At 37.9% G+C, this 21,503-nt stretch overlaps 1 protein-coding gene and 1 long non-coding RNA gene across 3 annotated transcripts; one reads left to right on the top strand and one right to left on the bottom strand.

The window, feature by feature from the left end:
* Window positions 112–15,999, bottom strand: LOC109725318. The gene is made up of 5 exons (XM_020254461.1): window positions 15,409–15,999; window positions 9,981–10,126; window positions 1,652–1,820; window positions 833–931; window positions 112–269 (listed from the first exon to the last, which is right to left on the bottom strand). The coding sequence occupies exons 1-5, from the start codon at window positions 15,868–15,870 to the stop codon at window positions 183–185; spliced, it is 963 nt and encodes a 320-aa protein (XP_020110050.1). The 5' UTR covers window positions 15,871–15,999; the 3' UTR covers window positions 112–182.
* On the top strand, window positions 18,078–21,282 carry LOC109725440. 2 transcript variants are annotated; one of them, XR_002220265.1, is made up of 4 exons: window positions 18,078–18,447; window positions 19,580–19,682; window positions 19,941–20,034; window positions 21,127–21,282. It is a non-coding gene; the product is annotated as an uncharacterized LOC109725440 (long non-coding RNA). The 2 variants fall into 2 exon arrangements; XR_002220264.1 differs by having other exon boundaries at window positions 18,078–19,682.

Raw genomic sequence — 21,503 nt, 5'->3', positions numbered from 1 at the left:
AAGGACTAATATGCACAACGAAGGATGTTTTCAAAGGCTATCAGGTAGATAGTGAGTTTTGAGGCACATAAACAATATTGAAAGCTTGCTGGCCTAATCCTGACAAATCCTCCTATTATGTTTCTTTCCTTTTATTGTTTTTAACAGGATAATTTCTACCATGATGTTTGTGTCTTTAGTATTTACCATCTCCTTGCCGTCATATCGTTGTATACCCAAAAAGGAGAGAAGGCATAGAGTAGAGAAAAATCGATGCATGTTACATGAATCTGCATTAAGAGAGAAGAACATTTGGTAATTAAAACATGCAAAAAAGCTCCAGAGTAATTTTCCAATAGATAAAATATTCAAAACAAGACATGTTAGCTTACACATACCAAAGCCACTTTCATAGATAGACTCAGGATCTTTTCAGGGTATACTTCAGTTAGTCCCCCTGTGGTTCAGTACATTTGCACTTTGAGACCCTATGGGTTAAAAATTTTCACTTTGCTACCTTGTGCTTTTGCTTTCGTCTAACCGTAAGGACCAGATGCTGAACAGGGTAATAAACTGGTACATTTTAGAAATCAGGGAGTGGTGAATTTTACCACTACAGTTACACCATCCTACAACTTGTACTTTGCCACAATGTTGTTTGCATGATTTATCCTTTTCACACCCTATTTATTGGGAGGTCCTCGAGACGAAACAAAAGTAAAACTATAGGTAGGAAGTACAACCATTGTCACCAGAGGATGACAAAGTAAATGCGCTAAATCACAGAGCAGGTAACTGAAGTTCACCCAACTTTTTACAGTTGAAATGAAATACTTGATATCATAGCACTTACGAATTTGCTTTCTCGTAAGTATTGATAAAACTCCCTCCAGTTATCTTCACCAGCGAAACCAGCATATGCAATTAGACCCAAACCTGCAGCTAGTGTGACCTGAATTTCAAAGTTACTTAATCAGATTAGATAAGCGAGAGTAGCAAGAATCATAAGCCATATGAACAACTTCCGAAAGATTGTAAGGCAAATCCACCCAAGTAGAAACAGGAAATTGACCACTTAAGAATGCATCTAGATCACCTATTGGTCAAGTTATCTTTTAGTATTCTAGGTTGTCAAAATATATTCTTCTATACGGAACTTCCAGGAAAAGCATCAATATCTGTGTAAAGAACAGTAGAGGATAAAATTTTGATAGAAAAGCATCAACATACTCTTCTATAAGAAACTTCCAGGAAAAGCATCAATAAATTCTTCTACAAGGAACTTCACACACAGTTTAGGAAGGCCTTGTTCGGAGATGCCTTCTCCAAAATGCAACCGCTTTTATGCTTTTAAGTCCCCAGAAAACTGAAAGCACTTTGAAACTCCATTGCATTAATGCTACATACAAAAGGGAAGTGGAAACCTCCACCAAAGAGAAGTATTAAGCTACATGCTTCTCCGGTTGAGGTTCTCACCACCATTTTTCTCAATAGGAAGAGCAGAACTCCAAAAATGCTTTCTGGATCTTCTCTAAAGCACCAAAACAAATGCATTTGAAAACATATGGCAAAACTAGACCAAAGTTTACATATGCAAGTCAGATACAATGAATGATAATCTTACTAAACAAATATGTAGTTTTGAATTAATAACAACTTGTTGGTATCTTACCCCAGCAGTTATCCTTGATTCCAAAAAATTCAAAGGCCACCGATTGACTCCATCTTCGTTAACAGGTGGCGGAGGTGGCTTCCAGAGAACGAAGTATGGAATAAGAGCATATGCACCACCAACACAGGAAAGAACTAGGAAAGGCCAGACAGGAATCTTAGTTTTTGAACTGCATGACCAAATGGAAACCATCAAATTCGGTTCAGATGGGAAGGAAAACAGAGATTGTTTGAAACAACTGCTGTTTGAGTGGAAAAAAAACATAAATATTCAAGCTCTTGGCAATTAAAAGAAACAAACTGCTTGTTCTATAGTTGTGTTCTTACTTGAAAACTTCTGATATTTTAGAATGGTAAATTTTATGCAACCAATTAGCCCGCAAACCTTCTGGACGGTTGTTCTCCCAAATATAATATATATATAGAGTCCGGCTACTATAATCTTATGAGTACGATCGCCTTCGTACTCATAAGTTGTTTTCGATGATAGAGCTTCCGAATCGACGATCCATTCCGTTAAACATTATCTAGAGCATTTAAAACTTCTAGAAATCAAATTTTATAATTTTTCGATATCATTTACCTTACGATCAAAAGCTCACAAAATTGACAATTTTTAATGGCCGGTATGACATATTTGCTAGTTTAACGGTGAAAAAGAATCAGAATAGGTTGAATTTTTGATAGAAAATTCTATTCACTACCTAAATAAAGATCAATAACTCCGATCTTAAATTGAAGGATCCGATCATCCATTTTTAGGATGTAGTTCGATTTTAGCCGTTCATTTTATACCCGCTTGATGGACTTTATAATGATTTCGAAAAATTACGAAATTTATTTTCTAGAAGTTTCAAATACTCTAGATCATGTTTAACGGTGTGGATCGTCGATTCAAAAATCCCAACATCGAAAACAACTTATGAGTACTAAGGGCTCTATACTCGTAAGAGTATAGTAGCCCTACTATATATATATATATGTATATAGTAGGTCTTGTGTGCTATTAGGAGCACAAAGGCCTCCGTGCTTCTAAGCCTTTTTCAATGATGGAGCTTCTGAATCGACGATCGACTCCAATAAACTTGATCTAGCATATGAAGTATCTAGAAAATAAATTTTGCGAAGTTTCGATAACATTTACCTAATGATTGAAAGGGTTCAAAATCAACGGTTCAAAATAAAAATCTCAAAAAAATGGTGATATAGCACTAAAATTTTCGATCAGAGATATTGATCTTGCAGTAAATAGTATAAAGAATTTTCTATCAAAATTTCATCTGATTTTAATACTTCTACACTATTAAACTTGCAAACAACATGCATCAACCATTAAAATTTTGAACCCTTTCGATTGCTAGGTAAATGATATCAAAAAATCGCAAAATTTATTTTCTAGATATTTCAAATATACTAGATAAAGTCTAATTGAGCCGATTGTCGATTTGAAAGCTCTATCATCGAAAACGGCTTAGGCATCGAAAACAGCTTAAGAGCACACAAGACTCTCTCTGCTTGATTACCAAAAATGTATTAAACGGCTCTAAATTCAAAAGTTGAGGGAATCTTATCTCATAAAAGTTATCATTTCGTATGAAAAATTTTAAAATTTTAATAAGTGGCTCATCTGAAAGAGATCTTAGAGAGTGACGTGTGGCAAAAGTTTCGACGAGATCTGTGAACCGAGTAAATTATCGCAACTTGGTTAGAAAGAGACTTATGCAAAACCAAGCATTGTTGAGAGAGAGAGAGAGAGAGAGAGAGAGAGAGAGAGTTTAGCTATGTGAGGGAATGTTGTGTAAAAGTGCAATGGAGAATGTTGTGTAAAAGTGCAATGGAGAGGGTTGTGTTTATAAAGCTAAGAGAGTTCAGGGACTATTTTGCAAATGTTACAATATAAAAAGAAGACCCAAAATACCTAGGGTTCCTTTTCTCCTCCCTCTTTTTCTCCTTCCCTTTACCTCCCTCTCACAGCAACCGCCACAGCCCTCTCCCTCCCAATCGCTTATGCTCCATCGCCCCTCCCACCGCTAGCAATCTCTTCCAGCCGACGGCCCCTTGAGCAGCCTGTGGCCACCCTTCCTCTCCCGTGGCATTTCTCTCTCCACTTCCTTTGTGATGCAGCAAATAAACCTCATTTTATTTTTGAATGCAATTTTCTATTATTTTGTAGGTTCGTGTTTGATTCGGACTTAAATCATTTAGTTTTAGTTGATTTAGCTAACCCAAACCCTTTTCTCCAATAAACAAAAAAACAATCCCAAAAAGACCTTTGGAATTCCCCAAAAAAAGACCTTTGAAATTCCCAAAATTGCTTCGTTTTCTATGCATGACTCTTGGATGATCGTGTTATGTTGAAAACGAAAAGACAATAATTTATTATAGGAGGGCTCTCAACACTATAAATACATGGTTCTTGAAGCCTTATGGGATATATTTGGATAAATAGAAAATTCTACTCTCACTCTTTATCCTTGGTGTTCTACTTCCCGGTGAGATCATCGACGCTTCTTCCTCGCGCCGAGATCATCTTCTTCCTCAACTTGATCGTTGTCGCTTTTTCCTCATGATAAGATCGGCTTCTACTTCTACCCCTCCTCTTCTTCCGAGTCACTACCTCATCTTCTTCTTCTCCGTTACCGAAGTTTTACCCGTGGTGTACCGCCCTCCTCGTCGATCGTGGATCCCCCGCAATCGTGTGAACAGTGCACTTTTTGTATCTCTCATCTCCTGATATCCTATTATCCCCTTCTAATCTAGCCTTCCACCATTACCAACCATATTTGCCAAACAACCAAACCTAAAGTTTTAAATCCGATAAATCCGAATTTACCTTTTGGAACTATTATATGTATTTTCAGTTGGTTGTTATTATCTCATATATTGAAGGTTTATCATAATCTTAGTATTACTTCAATTCGATTTTAATTTTTGTCTTGCTAAAATTTTTGCTTCCTTGCTTAAAATTCATCAGAATTGATAAGTTGAACCTAGTTTTACCTTTAAACAAAAGCAAACTTGAAAATTCAATTTTGGCAACCTCTCGGTTTGCATCACTTTGCCGCACACTATCCTTCTCCTCTGGTCACCACACCACCACCCGACTCCGTCGGCCTCTCCTCTGATAACTAGCTGTGCGGCTGCCTCCTTCCCAGTGGCAAAACCTTTCTCCCTCTTCGTTGGTGACAGCCGCCTCTCCTCCTTGTGACTGCACAGTGCCGCTACCATCATTGACCGGCCAGGCATCACGCGGCCATCCCCTGGCGACATCTCTACCTCACGGGTTGCCTATGCCGAGCCTCCATTGCACGGCCATCCTCCTTGCCAGCCAGCTCCATATGCGGCTGAGTCGCCAGCTGGCAACCTCCGCTCTTCCGATAACGCCTTCCTCATCCTTGTGTAGCGGTGCAGCCTCCTTTGGCCTAGCTTGTCCCCCCTCAACTGCGTGCGCCCTCCTAAAACCGCAGCCACCCCCAACATCCTCTCCTGATTGTATGTCCTAATCACAACCGACAATCGTTGATAGGACTTCCAAGGCAGCAAAACGGAGACTCAATTTAGTCATCTTCCTTTTGTCACCGATTTGCCTTTTGAGAGAAGCCACCTGGGTTAACAATCTCAACCATTTCTCAAAAACTTTTATTATCATATACGTTGTTGTGTTATAGTTGGGGACGTTCATTTCGGTTTGTTACGTTACCACAAGCTCGTCGGAGCGTCAGTTATTAGTCGATCCTCGTTGGATTTGACCAGTGTTAGTCAATTTGTGTTCGGAACCCGATACTGCTAGACTTAGTTGGCCGATTACGATGCGGTTGTTCCAAAGAGAGCCAAGAACTGTAGGGATAGCTGCAAAAGCGGCCAAGTTCACCACTGGTTGCGTGATCATATTTTGTGGTATGCCTTGTTGGACGAGCCATGAGGGCTGAAGTGCACAGCTAAGGGTTTGATAGTCAGGCTTAGATGTATGCAAGGATTGCCCGTGATAGTGGCACGGGCCCGTGCCGATGGCATACCAGCACGTGGCACAGGTTCGTGCCACCTGGCACTCAGAAACTGTGGGCATACCATCCTGTATCATTGCGTGCCGCCCTCGCATTGTTCGATATCGCGATGTGGTGCCCCTATATAGTCCTATGCCCGTTCGTGCCGAACCAGCACAGTTTGACATGGATCTATTTATTCATTTTTCTATTTTAAGGGGTCAAAAGAGATTTATGATGGTGTCACCGATGTTCATGTGTCAGTGCTGATTACGGTAGTAGACGTACATCATGTTACAATTCGCTATAATAAATATGTTCGCAAATTTTTACGAAATATATCAGCACCACATAAGCTCCCACCAATATTAGCCATATTTACATAGTTAAGGGCTCAATCTAGTAGGTAATAATGACAATTACAAGCATGATCCACCTAGGCACTCAATGCATTACAAGCAATAGAAGAAAAAAACTTAAACTTTAGGGGCCGTTTGGTTCAAAGTTTGTAATATTCTAGAAATGGTGTATTTTTATGTTTGAAATGACTAGTTTGTTACTAACTTATCAAGCCACTTGGGTAGGGAGATTGTTAAGAACTAACATATTTCTATTAATGGACTATTAATGATTTCCATCAATCAAAGAAATACGAATTCCTTCTAATCCATGATGATCTAGAATTCCTAGCACCTAGGAATCTATAATGATTTCACTCCTTCACTATCTTTTACAGCTACCCACCTTTAGTTAAATGGTAATGATTTGAATATTTTTAATAAAAAAATGAAGCATTACTAGGATATTACAAACTGTGAACCAAATGGGCCCTTAGAGTTATGATTTGGGCATATTGAATAATCTCCAATATTATATATTATTACTTATTAGTCTTATATTAACATTTATATACTTTTATAATTTGCATATGACTATTTCAACTTAGACTAAATAAGAGATACAATTTGGATTAAGTTTATATGCATTACAAACCATAAAACATCCTAAAAAATCTAACAATACTTGCAAAAAAAAATAATTGCGCCAAACCCTGTTAGCGTGCCACTGGCAGTGGGCGCCATGCCAACACTAGCACTGGGCGCCATGCCAACACTGGCACGGCCCGTGCCACCAGCACAACGACACAAGCTGAGCCAGTGGCACGGCAATCCTTGGATGCATGGTTAGATTCCGACACCGTTAACGTCGAGGTTTGGAGGCTTCTCGATATTCAGAAGTGGTGGAATTCGTGCGATACGAATACCGCTGGTCCAACACTGAAATAGGTGTTTGTTAAAACCCCTTCAAGGCCAAGTTCATGACCAAGACTAGGGACAAAGCCATATATAGGCTGATGATGGCCATGGCCCCCCGAGCATGTTAGATATAATATAGGAGTCCTCTATTAAGCTATTGAAAAAAAAATCAAAATATAGTACACTTGGGGGCCAAAGTGAAAATATTTTTCCGAACAAGCGGAGCATTGTAGGCCACGAAATCTTCATTATGGCCTAATGCAACACCTCCCTCTCACCTGCACAAAACGTCTCTCTCTCTCTCTCTCTCTCTCTCTAGTCCCAATCATCTACCCTTGGTTAGGCTCGCCTTCGCTCGGTCAACCACTTCCCTCCACCTCCTCCTCGACTCCTCAATCCTCATCATCATCGGCTCATGGCCCTTCCCTCACTCACTGTCGCCATCACGAGCAATAGGTGATCCATCGCCCCCTCAAGCACATCGTCATCGGCTCATCGCCCTTTACTCGCTCGCCGCCGTCATCAGCAGCTCAGAGATAGGTGGCCGGCAACCCAACACCTAAAATGGTTCATTTCAGGACAGCGTAGGGGCTGAGGTGACACTGGTTGTGTTAGTACATGATCGATTGAGTCCTGAAAGTTGATTTGTCAAACCGATGTTCCAAGAGCATCATAGTGCACTATAGTGTATGTTATCACATCGTTTAGTGTTGTAGACACATAAAGGTTGTTTGTGACCTATGTATACATTGTTTAGGTCCAAGTGACATCTGGAGGATCATGTCATGGATGTGGCCGAGTCACGAACTCGCGTGTTTTGGTGCATAAGATACTACGATCCGGACGGTAGTGCAGTTCTCACTTGGTTTCTTTTCCTGCACCCTTGTTATATCATACCTAATTCGTCTACTTGCACCTACTTTGTATTTGATGTATGGACATTACATGATACTTGCTCACTTCCCACGCTAGAGATTGCTTTTATTGAGTTTACGTCATGCCATACTTCTCTATATGTCGTATTGTTATCCATGGATACATTAGATGATTAGATGTAGAGCATGATAGTTTGTGACCTGCAGGTGGGCAATGCTTGTGAGCATTTGACCTTGGTGGGTCTGTTGATACTCCGTAAGAGTTTTCTTCCCAACTTCTTACCATTTCTTGGGTATTGGACAGACATATAGCATTGAGCATATCGCATTTGACACTACTCCTAGCACATTCACGAACACCAGCACGTTGGCCACACAGCCGAAGATGTTCTTTTCCGAAAAAGTGCTTGGAAGCTGACATGTACGCCTAGATTTGTTTGATATGGTATATGACAAAACTAGAGCATTCGAGCCCAAGATATGTATTATAACGGACAACCCAAGATCTGTATGATAATGGAAGAACCCAAGGTCTGCACGACGAGTATTTATTGGGTATTATTGGCCGAACTGGTTGTTCATTGATGCATGCCACATCCTATTGTGATATGAAAAGGTGACTTGTCCCGATTACAATGGCATTATTGTTCAGCTTATATTTCATTATGCTTCTGTACTGTTGTTTGTTATTCATTATGCACTGTCACTTGTTATCTAGTCTACAATTCATTTCGTTACATGGCCGCCAAGATCTATATGATAGCAGTGATATTTGGGTACCTGATCTTACTATAATAGTGTCATTAACAAGTTTATCTAGATATTTACTTATGATTCAGTTTATCTAGCTATTTGCTTGTGATTCAGTTTATCCAACTATTTGTTCATTATTCAGCTTATCCTATTATTACCTCGTTTATTCTTTTCCATTAACGAGTGGGTGCAGCTTGCCTTCGCCGGCTAGCTATACCTACTGAAAAACATCTCGTATGTCTCTCATCACCTTGTTTTGACATGTATCTTGGGCGGAAGGAGTTGGGATGCATTGTAAGGTGCAAGCTAGATAGAGCTTTTGTGAGACACCTTGATCGTCGATTACTTGTGATCTAAAATTGTACTAGCCTAGTTTGTGTTTTATATATTATTTATTTAGTTTATTCAGTGGCATAACTTTTGGATATCTCGCGGTTAGATAGTTAGATAGTTATGACTGTGATCATCAAAAGATTTTGTGGAGTTTTTGATTTATGGTTTAGCTCCTATGACTGTGATCATCATAAGATTTTGTGGAGCTTTTGATTTGTGGTTTAGCTCCTAGTACTCTACTCGTTTCATGGTCTTGTTGATAGCTACAGGGTTGTTATTGTGATTTATCAATTGTTTAGTTATGGTAATGGTTGATACATGTATGATTTGGTTATAGATATTATAGTCCTTGCTCTATTATCCTGATCAAATGCTACAGGTTTTTGTTGTCAGTGTTGCTTGTCTCAGTTGTGTATTGCCTTGCATCCCGAGGCCGTGCACTGACAGGGGAGATACTATCCATGTGGCAAGTCTGCTTGCGTCTCGGGCAAACCTTCAAAGGATTTTAAATTGGGCTTCCGAAAATTCTAGTTTTCAAATCAAATTAGCTTTACAAAAAAAAAAAAAAAAAATTGCAAAGCAAGGTCCAGAGTGTAACAAAAAAGAACAATGTATCATCAAAATCATATTACTGCTACCTAACAAAATGTTGTCTGGTATTGCATATCACATTATTATGAACAAGAGAAATAAGATTAGCCAGACATTCACCAATAGAAGATGCACTACTTACAAATGAGCATTTACGGAAAATGATTTCTGAGACCTTGCTTCGAAAATTACATGAAAAACAGCTCTAAATTAGCTTCCCTTTGAAAAAGTCAACTTAAACAAGATAATTATCTGAAAACAGAACATGAAAACCAGATCTAATTGGATTTAAACAAGATAATTATCCGAGAACAGAACATGAAAACCAAATCTAATTGGATTTGTATACACTATTGTTTTGAATCATCATCAGTAACAGAAAAAAAGAAAAGGACAAGGATAAAGTCAAATGTTATTATCTAAGCCTTAGTGGCACTATTGATTTGCAATATAACATTATAATATTTCACAAGATATACATTATAGACAAACTTAAAAGGAGAGCTTGCTTTGAAACAGTTTTCTACTTTAGTTCTCACCTTCTACCAGTAGGAATCAACAACATGCTATACACTAATGGCCACAAACCCATAATGTACCACAGAGCCACAAGCACCTCATTCATCCGAAAGCCGTCATCTCCTTTCAGATTCAGTAGCTTTTGCAGAAAATACATATCCCTATACTGCAATGAAATATAAGAATTATTAAGACTCTATAGAGCATTTGAGGCCCAAGCTTAGACCTCATATATCAAAACTCACAGTAACAATCAATAAGTTCATAAAAAAATTTTCAAAACAACAACAAAAACCAATTAAAAGCTTAATTTTGTGTCTTGAATTGTACTCCCTTCTATAAAATATGAAGGGAAGGGCATGTAGTGAACGTTCTACATAAAGCTAACAGCATTAGTTTGCTTAAGTTATGCCTTGTATTATTTTTAACTTTACTCACAATCAGAAGCAAAGACGAATTCTATTATAATCAAACTTTTTAAAAACACCCGTCCACAATTTTGACAGAGAGAGAGGAATCATCATAGATTCATAGTTAAAAAGAAGCACATATTGCCTAGAAAATACATTTTAAACCACAGGGCACTAAAGTGAGAAAGTGCGAAACCACAGGGGTGGTATTTGAAATTTACCCTTTAATAAACTATCTCCAATATCATTGATGGACATTAAGCAAAGGATCATTAGCTAAGGGGTTCTCAGACACGAACAATGGTTGAGGGGCTATTTCAAAATGGCCTATAGTTGAGGGAGTCCTCATAAATTAGAAAGAGTACTGGTTTTGCTCACTTCCCTTAAGACGCTTAAATCCTTATATATTATGTGTTGTTTAAGTTCATAAATTCAAATTTTGTTTAGGATTTAGTTTGTTAACTAGAATCTAGTAAGACAATTAAACGCTAAACAGTATATGTCTTTTTATTTTGTGGGGTCTGTAGCCAATTTTATTTTAAGGAGCAAATTTTATATTATTTTTACAAGGATAAAGAAATGAAGACTTGAACAATAAGATTTTGATATGATGGAATCTTATCAAGAATAAAGAAACATAAGCACCATGATGGTCGCTTAAAAGGCCTGTTATAAGTCCTACTTCGAGCAAATGCGATTACTTTTGGGTATAAAGTGTTAGGATTTGGCTTGGTTTGTGGTTATACAAAATTCAAATTTGAGGTATAATAGGATTGAATAATTTAAATTAGAGGAGAATCAATCTTTCTCCTACTTAAACTACGATCTGACTTGGATTAGGATTCTGGTATTTATTTCCTATTGGTTGGCATGAAGTTGGGAATTATGGTGGTGAATGGAATAGAGAATTTGATGCTTTTTGGAGGTGTACGGCTAAGAGGAGTGTTGTCATAAGAGAGAATAGAGGGAGAATTAAAGCCCACAGATTTAGGGTGCAGCTCTGATTTAGAGAGAGAGAGAGAGAGAGATTGGAGCTACTTGGTTGAAGGAGAGAAACTTCAGTACTCGCTTGATTAGTGATCTTAAATTTTCTAAATAAAAAATTGCAAAACATTGTGCAATTTTAATCATAATATGAGAGGTCACTAATGACAGTTTTCCTTGTTTTCTTCTTAATAGATGCTAGTCTTTTGGCATACAATTTTGTGACGTGTTTGAGTTGTGGCCATTTTCATCAAAAAACAAACTGAATTGCTGCTTGCAACATTTTTTGCTCTCGGGCTGCTATGTGTAAATGGGAACTTCCAACTTTTGAGCCATTAGAAACTTCTTTTGAAGATGAGATTTAATTGTACTATAAGTTTAATTTACTTAGAGAAATCTCGTAGAGCGAATGAAGTTATATTACGTTCAGTGGCATATGCTCTCAATTACTATATTTTATTCATGATATGTACAAAAGTCTCTGGTGTGTCTCATATTCTACTGTTTTAAATGTAGTGGATGACAACTATGTTGCGAAGGGCACTGCTAAAGTTACAAACTATGGCAGCTAAGGTTGATTCATCCATTATAAGGTGTTGTAGTCCTAGAATTCCTGCTAACAATTCAAAGCTACTCTGGCTTTTTCTTGAACCATCTCTTATTCAACAATAGGGAGGCTCACGTAATATCAGCCTCAGAAACCCAACGTATAACTAAGTGCTACACTACAACCAAACCACTAAAATCATTCTGACATTATGCCGGTTGGGGGCCGGAATTAACAGAGTATAAGTTGCTTCACGTCATTCTTGATGATAGTACGCTACATAAGTAGGAAAGACAAAGTACTGCATACCAAGATGTAACTCTAATCTCATAGAGAACCTTTTGTAGTCAATTTCTTGCAATTTTTTTTCTGCTGAAAGTGGAAAATAAAAAAAAAGAAACAAATTGGAGCATCTGTGGCAACATAGCGGATCTTTTTATTGGCCCCACGTCCCTCCTCTCCTCCCTACGACAAGTTTTTTCCATTAATACTACTAACTCTCCTCTTCTTTTGTTTTCTATTCTACGACAACTATTAAATGGGGCATTAGTTTCCGCTACACTGCTGCTGACTTTATTCATACACACCTCTTCCTTGTCCTTGCTGACATCAATACTGTATAGGGATATGTAATTCTGATAATTTTTAAGAGAAATAGCAATACTTGAGAATATGAGCCATTAGATGGACATAAAAGGCAAAAGCACTCATGGTTAGGGACAAGGATTTAAGTGCCGTGGTACGGGGTTGTGCCGGAAACTTGCAGGCACGGTACGGCACGGTGCGTGCCGATGCATGCCGGTCAAAAAAATTCTTGTGTGCCGACACATAATAGCATGAAATATTTATTTTCTTTAGCAACAAAATATTCTAACTATTTATTATGTCTTTTTATCACATCTTTTGAACTTTATTGTGGAAATTACTTACTAATTTAAAGAACAGAGGGTTTTGAGCTGTGCTATCGGCACGGGGTCTGTATCGTGTGGTATCTTGTTGGCATGGTACGGCACGGTGGATACGGCCTGTGCCGACGGGCACTTAAAACCTTATTTTTATCACATCTTTTGAACTTTATTGAGAAAATTACTTACTAATTTAAAGAATAGAGGGTTTTGAGTTGTGCCATCGGCACGGGGTCTGTATCGTGCCGGTATCTTGTTGGCACGGTACGGCACGGTGGATACGGCCCGTGCCGATGGGCACTTAAAACCTTGGTTAGGAAGATAAAAACTTCACTAAATAACTATACAATAATCTATCTTTTGATTTATCCTTTTTCGATTTAGTACTGTGACAACTCAATCACAATACAGCAAATATTAACCAGTAGTGTATTCTTCCTAATAATATTTAGTTAGGAAATCTTAGTTAGGGAGTTCCAACACAACCTAGGCCTACATAAGCCAAAGGATGTGACATTTTTACTAGATACTATCCAGTCCAAAATCTTTAGCTTGTAGGTTTGGTCCCACTAGTATTCATCAATCCAGTGTTGGATGGTTCCAGTAGATATGCCACATATCCTGAGCTTATATAGGTGTGGGTTAGGCCTGAACTCCCTTAGGAATTGGTATCAGAGTTGAGGGTTTGAAGATACTGGGTTACTCTTAATGTGTTATCCGACTAATTTAGTGCCTTTTGGTGCATATGACGGGCAAGTGGATGGGAGTCGTGGTAATACGACATGAAGGTATAATGCATAAGCACAGCCCTAGGGCTAGGAGCAATGAGATAAGGGCTAGGTACATGAGTTCAGAATTCAGATAACCAGGTTGGTAACTTGTAAAAAAGAGTTTGAAGGGCATGTGTTGGAGAAGAGCTAAGATGGTTTGATGCAATGATTGGAGAATAGATGATTGAGTAGGGGGATGCAGCTGATTCACGTGTGAAAGGGACAGACGGTAGTTATTTATATGTGACGATAGTCCCACATGAAATAGTAACTAGAGGAGTAAACGTGGGTACATACTAATGGGTCCAAATCCGTAAGCTTAAATTTTTGGATTGGATGGATATATATGACATCCTTGGGTTTATGCATGCCTTGGGTTAAGCCCGAATTCCCTACAGCATGACTAATTCTTATTTTAATCTATGAGTTTTGTGCTATCTCTATTTCAAATAGTTTGAGTAGTGCTTCAGACACAATGAAGGGTTTATAATTGTTTTGCTTGCTATATATGGCAATAGAATGTTTCTGTTTCTCAGCCCAATTTATTCACCAAACCCTTCAAATATTATTATTTATTAGAGTACATTTAGAATATTGGCTAGTCATGTTCTTCGAGATGTGCTCTGGTGTGATGTGCTCCAAGATTCCCTTTCATCAGGTGAGTGTGAACATGATTCAACGCACAAAAAGGTGCATGCATACTTTTGAAAGCATTCTAGCTCAACTCTTATTTTGCTAGTAGTTAGTATTCTGTGGTCTCATTTTTATCTTTTTGTCAGCTTATCCATTAATATTTCGTTAAATTATATACAAAAAACTTCAGGTACCCCACCTAGATTTATCGAATATTCATTTTAGCACCCTTTAGTTTTAACTTTGTCACTGATTTAATGAAAAAAATTAGTGGAATCGATAATAAAAAGATAAAAATAAAACCATAGGGCACTAAATTGATACACTTTAAATCACAGAGTACTAAAGTGAGAAAGGGTGAAACTACAGAAGTGGTATTTGAAGTTTTCCCTTTATTAAATATTATAGTTATTTTGTTAAGGTTTAACTATCCTGAACGCTTTTTTAATTGACGAAGCTCAGCATTTTGCTAACCATTAACAGCACATAGCTAACAAAACTGTTCATTCCAACAAATCGCCAATTCAATCAAGGAAAATAACTCAAATTTAAACAGCCAAAAGCTATGAAGGTGTCAAACAAAAAACAGAAAAAGGAAAAGAGTAAAGTTGGAGTGTTGATTTCAAAAAAAGCCTATCGTTGAGGGTGTCTCCATACAATCTTACCTAAAATTTTAAGTAAAATGTATGCAACTTACTTAAACTATGACACATTTTGATCCAACTACTTAACCTTTAAAAATTTTAATTTTGCTACCTAATTGTCTTTATTCATTTGATTTGAGCCATTTAATGACTATTAAGCATAAAAATTTGAATGCATCAGAGTATTTTTACAAGCTTGATTAGCAAACTTTATATAATTTACACAACTACAATTTTTTAAAATAGGTAGTAGGCCTAAAATATGTGCCGAAAGAGTACTTCAAATGGCTTATGTCAAATAAATTGAAAGATTGAGTACCAAAATCAAACTGTTAAGAGTTTGGGTAGTTGAATCCAAATGTGCCATACTCCAGTTAAGTTCTATACATTTTCACCAAAAGTTTATAAGCACTCAGTGTCTAAATCGCCATACATGTGCCTAACAACAATGTTTCTATATCAAGAACTTGAGTATATTGCATCTAAACTAAGCAGTGACAGATCAAAATTGAGAACACCCAGCTCAATTTATCCCAGATTTGAATTAGAACATACCGGGGTCTGGTCCGGCGCCATCCGGAAAACGTAGTACATGAGACCCGCCCACAGCCCAAAGAGCAGAAGAGAGGTGGTCCAATCACTCCCATTTCCACTCCCACCACCACCACCACCACCATCTCCATTCCTCCCCGCACCACCTCCCCTCTCTTTCTCCACAATTGGGCTCTCAACGTCGCTTCTTGGGACCGAACCTCGACTAATATGGGGGGAATTCTCTTTCTCCTCAATTGGGCTCGCAACGTCGCTTCTTGGGACCGAACCTCGACTAATCTGGGGGGAATCCGCTACCCTGGAAGAGAGGGCTCGAGCTCTCGGGAGGAGAAACGAGGCGGGGATTAGGGTTTTGGGGTTAAGTGGGAGCTGGGACCGGGAGATTAGGGTTAGGGTTTTGGGGAGAGGGGGGAGAGATGGGTAGTTGCAGGAGACGATGATGGAGTGGCATTTGGATGAGAACATGGTCGACGTCGCAGCGAGTTTGAGCACCAGCGGAGAGAACGGAAAGGTAGGAGATGAGGGACAAAAATTTTGTGGGCTTGTTTTGGGACGAAGCCGATTTTCTTTTTTCTTTTTTTTTTTCTTTTTTTTTTTGGGTTTCTGCGGGTCGCGATGGGCCAAGGGATGTCCATAGATAAGGATACTCCAAATTTTATCCCATTCCGAATCCGAATAAAGCAGATATATTTCATGCTAAACGGATACGAATTATGATATATATATCAAAAATAAAAATTCGATGAATATAAATTCGAATATAAATTTTGACTGTCCCTCCAAACCTATACCTGATCTGAATCCAAATTTATTCTGTATTATATATATATATATAAAAATTTAATGTTATATTTGAATTTATATTTTAAAATTTTATATTTTTTTACTTATATATTATTTTTTTAAAAAATAATATTTTTATTTTTATTTTTAAAATTTTAAATATTTTTAAATAAAATCCGACGGATATGAATTCGGATATGGATTTTAACCGTACCCGACCAGAACCTGAACCCAACCTGAATCCAAATTTATTCTGTATTATATATATATATATAAAAATTTAATGTTATATTTGAATTTATATTTTAAAATTTTAAATTTAATGTATTATATTTTAAAATATTGAAAAAAGAAAATATTATTTCGGGTTCAAATTTTCGGATTCGAGTTTCAAATTTTTGGTCTGATTCGGATTTGGATATGAAATTTTAAAATCCGTCGGGTTCGGGTTCGGGTTTTGAAAATCCTTCCCGAATCCGACTTGTTGACATCTCTAGATGGGCACCCGCACAACATGCTGCGCCCATCGGCATCGTCCCCAAACAACAATTTGTTTGGGGACGATGCCCGCAAAATTTTTGTTCGGAGATGCGTGCAGAAGCATTTATTAATTTTGCTATCTAATTATTTTTATCCATTCGATTTCAGTCATTTAATGACTTATAAGTAGACCTAACAATCTTGACCCAAACCCGCGGGTACCCGTGGGTTACCCACAAATTTGCAGGTATGGGTACCAACTTTTTCAACCCAAAAAATTACGGGTGAAACAGGTGGATACCCATTAAGCAGTGGGCATTTTGGGTAACCCGCGGGTACCCACGGGTACCCGCACATATATTTTTTAATTACAAAATATATTTTCTTAATTAATATGTTTTTTTTTTACCCATCCTAAAAATTCTAATCCTAATTTCTTATTGCGTGTCTTTTATATCATGAAATATTTTTGCTTTAAGACTTTAAATATTTTTATTGTATGTTATGATATTTTAAATAGTGAGTTATATTAGGCTTTTAAAATTATATATGTGTTTTGCATTTAAAAAATATAAGTGCAAAAAAAATAAAATTGCGGGAAACCCGCATACCCACCCACCCACCCGCGGGCGGGTATGGATAAAGATGTTAGCTATCCAAAAATTTGTGGGTAAATTTACCTATGCCCAAGTAATCCGCTGGTACAATAACCGGCCCGCGGGTTACCCAACCCATCCGTTTGCGAGGTCTACTTTGAAGCATAAAAAATTGAATACATCAGAGTATTTTTACAAGCTTGATCAGCATACTCTGTATAATTTACACAACAACAATTTCTTCAAAATAGATAATAGGCCTAAAATATCGATAGAATACTTAAAATGGCTTATCTATCTATACAAACACTATTTGACACTCTACCGCCACGTGTCGCGTTCCTGTTAACCCACGTGTTGGGTTGTTACCAAAGCACCCCCACCTTCTACCTCTGCCCATTCCCCACCAATGCAGCCTCTCTCTTACGCCTCTTTTAAAAGAGTTGTGGATTTTTTTACCATGCACCAGGTTCACCTCTGTTACTTCAAATTTTTATTTTTTATTTTTAAATATAATTAAATATAATAGATATATAATATATATGCAACAGGATTTTAAATTATGAGCTATAAATTTTTTTACATATATCTTTAAAATATCATAAAATCATAAATTAAATTATAAAAAAAATAAAAAGTGATAAATGTTGCACCGGGTGCACCCAAAAAAAACACTGCTCTCTCAAAACAGGATGGCAGGGTTTGTGTAGGTGTTACGAGGCACCCATCCGAGGCTCCCGAGTGCCACGCGTCGGCCATCCGGATGCCTTCGTGATTTGTGCTCCCCAAATGCCCTTTTCTCTGTCTGTCTTCCCTACGCCACCCTCCTCTCTCTGTCTTCCCTGCGCCTCGCCCGAAGCGCCCCCTATGCCCTACCCTCTCTCTCTCTCTTCCCCGCGCCGCCCTCTCTCTACCCTTTCCTCTCGCAGCACCTTTCGATTTCTCTCTCTATATACGCCTCTCTCTACCTTACCTGAAGCAACTCTCTCTCTATCTCCTCTCTACTGCCCCTCTCTCTCTCGCTCTTCCCTCCTCCGGTGTATCCATGCGTGATCTCGCGGATTGCTCTCTGTTGAGCGATCCTATCTGCGGGATTCTCTCACATCGCGGAATAGATCTGCTCGGTTTCCCCGCTTCCGATCCAACAGTGGTACTTTACTTTACCCTAATTATGGCTACTGAGGTAATTTACCCCTACCCCTAACCCTTCGTTGCCTTCGTTGCCGCCCTAATCTGATATGATGGTGTGATGGCGCGCCTTCGCCGCCGCCTTAATCTGATGTTTGTATGATGGCGAGGCTATGTTGTGCAGCAAGTGGTTTACTGTTTCAAATCGATTATACTTGCTGGTTTCTCTTCTCTTCCAACTATCATGTCTGCTAGATCTCCCCCAATTTACAAGATCTCCGAAATCTCAATAAAAAAAACTAAAAAAAACTGATGCGTGTGTGATGGCGAGGCTATGTTGTGCAGCAAGTGGTTTACTGTTTCAAATCGATTATACTTGCTGGTTTCTCTTCTCTTCCAACTAGCATGTCTGCTAGATCTCCCCCAATTTGCAAGATCTCCGAAATCTCAATAAAAAAAAATGATGCTGCTGGATTTTCTAATGTAATGATGTCTAGATGTGATCTACAGGATCTTTCTTAGATTGCCAGATCTTTGCAATTAATTGAGGGCTTCTCTTAGCTCTATTGCCTTCTCCATGGTCTCCATGCTCCTGTATTTGTTGTATGCAGGAGGCATTATAAATAGTGCCAACTGTTCCACAGTACGGCATTAAATCTGTGCCTGCTCTTTTGTGCCCCGAATAACTTATTGCATGTTTTCTCCCACGCCTTGCATGTGATGTTTTTTTTGAGCTAAACTTGATAAATGTGGAATAAGGAGCTGAATGTAGGTGCTGAAATATGCTGAAACTATTTTGGACGGGCTGCTCCTAACGCAGCGACCTCGGCAGGGACATAGCACCTTAGCCTTGGAGTTTTCTTTTTATATTTTTGGAACAGTACCTTTCAGGTGGTACCTCCTGATCTGCTCTTGACTGATTGTCATGGCACCTGAGCCTTCAAGTTTTTCTTTTATATTTTTTACCCCTAGACTTCAGGTGGTAACTCCTGAACTGCTCTCCACTGTTTCTTTGCTTACTTTCTTATGCCTTGAGTCTATATTTTGCACGACTGCATATGTGTTTCTTTAGGGTGGGATCAACCCATAATTCTTTCCTGCAGCAACTTACCTAAGAACTTACTGTCTTTTTTTTTACTTTAAACTGTTCCAAAATAATATTCTCCCTTCCTCTTTTCTTTATGTAGTGAATGTGTTGAAGCAAGAATTGTCGGCTGCAATATTTCCTGCTCGGCTCTGTGCTTTCATGACTGCTTAGTTCTGTCCTTCCATGAACTAAGATGAACTAAGGTATTATTCCATTTTGCTGACTTCCATTTTGAGGCCATGGTGATGCAGCGTACATGAAACCTACAAACTTTCATGGTGCTTTTGCCTGCTTTTGGCCTGGGTGCTGCATGACTTTTGTGATTGGTGATACAATGGGTTGTTTGTATACAAAAAATGGAATACTTATGCCACATGAAGTTATTTACAAAAAAAAAAAACCTTGTGTATCCTCTCTCTCTCTCTCTTTGTCCTGACTGCAGGTGTGTTTGTTTGTAACAGGTGCCAAAACTTCACCACAAAATTATTCAGATTGCTTTCATTTCTTTAGCCAGTTAATGTGTTGGGAATCAATTCTTTACTTCAATGCACTAAGGTATTCCTGTATTGCTCAATTCCCAGCTCTTTAACCTTTAAACATGCTCCCAGCTTATTCTGGTGGTTTTGTATTGCATTGATTCAAATTGTTTCCCTGGATTCTAATTGTTCAAAATGATCAGAATAAGCATTCACTCTCTTTTGCTCTTTTGTGCCCCAAATAACTTATTACATGTTTTCTCCCACGCCTTGCATGTGATGTTTTTTTGATGTCTAGGCAGGGGAAGTGAGGTTTAAGGCAGTCAGCTAAAACAGCAAATTACATAACGAGGAATTGCGAGCTTATAAGCCTTGCATTGTGTCTTATATCTCTTCCAATAGATGGACTATACTAGATAGTTGTAAGAGTAATTATTATCAAATAAGCTCATTTGCATGACTCTTGCATGCTAGTGTTCTATTGTAGGGAGTTGTTTTACATCTTTTCTTCTAAATTGGGCTATACTTATAGGATTTGAGCCATTTTTTAAAGAAGCCCCTGTCAGTGTTTACTTTGGTGATTTTTTAAGTTTTGATAGTTTGTATTTTTTTTTTTTCCTCTATGGAAGTTTATTTTGTTTGGTTCTTAAAATTTTTCTGGGCCTTTAGCAGATATAATATGGCTTACATCTATGTGGAAGTTTACTTTGGTGATTCTTAAAATTTTTCCAGGCCTTTATAGGTATAATATAATAAACATATTATTTTTTGGTCGTTCCAAATTGGGCCTTAAACCATACATATTGGATATACCGTATTGCCTTATAAATGATTTTGTTTCGTTATAATTTCCACACACAGTAATCCTGCAGAGCACTTGGGTTGTCAACGAGTCAAGTTCAAGGTGGGTTTCCAAAAAATCTGGATTCAAATCCGATTACCGGTATTAAAATTTGGATCCGAATCTGCTGGATCTTAAACATTTATCTCTAAACTTGAATCCAAGAAAACTACTATAAACATGTATAATTCTCTCCTGCTGGATCTTAAACATTTGTATCTACTATATACATGTAATGTCCTATAATAAAATTCGACTTTTGTCCCAAACTGCAACATTAGATGAAATCAATTAATTAATTTTCGTTTAATTATGTTAATTTTTATATAGGTTTCTTGAGCCTACACAGGAAGATGCAGAAGATGCAGAGAAGAATGAAGATTAAGAGAAGAAGGAAGATACAGAGAAGAATGAAGATTAAGAGAAGAATTGATAAATCATTTACCACTGCCACTGCTTCACATTTATAATTGTTTACTTATTTTATAGAACTATTAGCATAAGATGCTGAGACTGTCTGCCATCTTTTTTTTTTAAATATTTTTGCCTACAATTTTCTTATATATTAGAACTTCAATTTTATATGAAATATTATTGACCCGCCGCGAAGCGCGGGCCTTTGCTAGTGTCAAATAAATTGAAAGATTGAGTACAAAAATCAAACTTTTAAAAGGTTGGATAGTTGAATCAAAATATATCAGTCCAGA

Source organism: Ananas comosus, linkage group 20 (assembly GCF_001540865.1).
Source record: "Ananas comosus cultivar F153 linkage group 20, ASM154086v1, whole genome shotgun sequence".
Taxonomy (NCBI): domain Eukaryota; kingdom Viridiplantae; phylum Streptophyta; class Magnoliopsida; order Poales; family Bromeliaceae; genus Ananas; species Ananas comosus.
Note: the sequence above shows the minus strand (reverse complement) of the source record. Positions and strands in the feature narration are given on the sequence as shown.

Coding starts and splice junctions, on each gene's coding strand:
- LOC109725318 (XM_020254461.1), bottom strand. CDS start 15,870: ATGTTCTCATCCAAATGCCACTCCATCATCGTCTCCTGCAACTACCCA. Junction 1,821..9,980: donor TTGATTCCTACTGGTAGAAG/GTGAGAACTAAA, acceptor TTGGTCATGCAG/TTCAAAAACTAAGATTCCTG. Junction 270..832: donor ACTTACGAGAAAGCAAATTC/GTAAGTGCTATG, acceptor CTCTTAATGCAG/ATTCATGTAACATGCATCGA.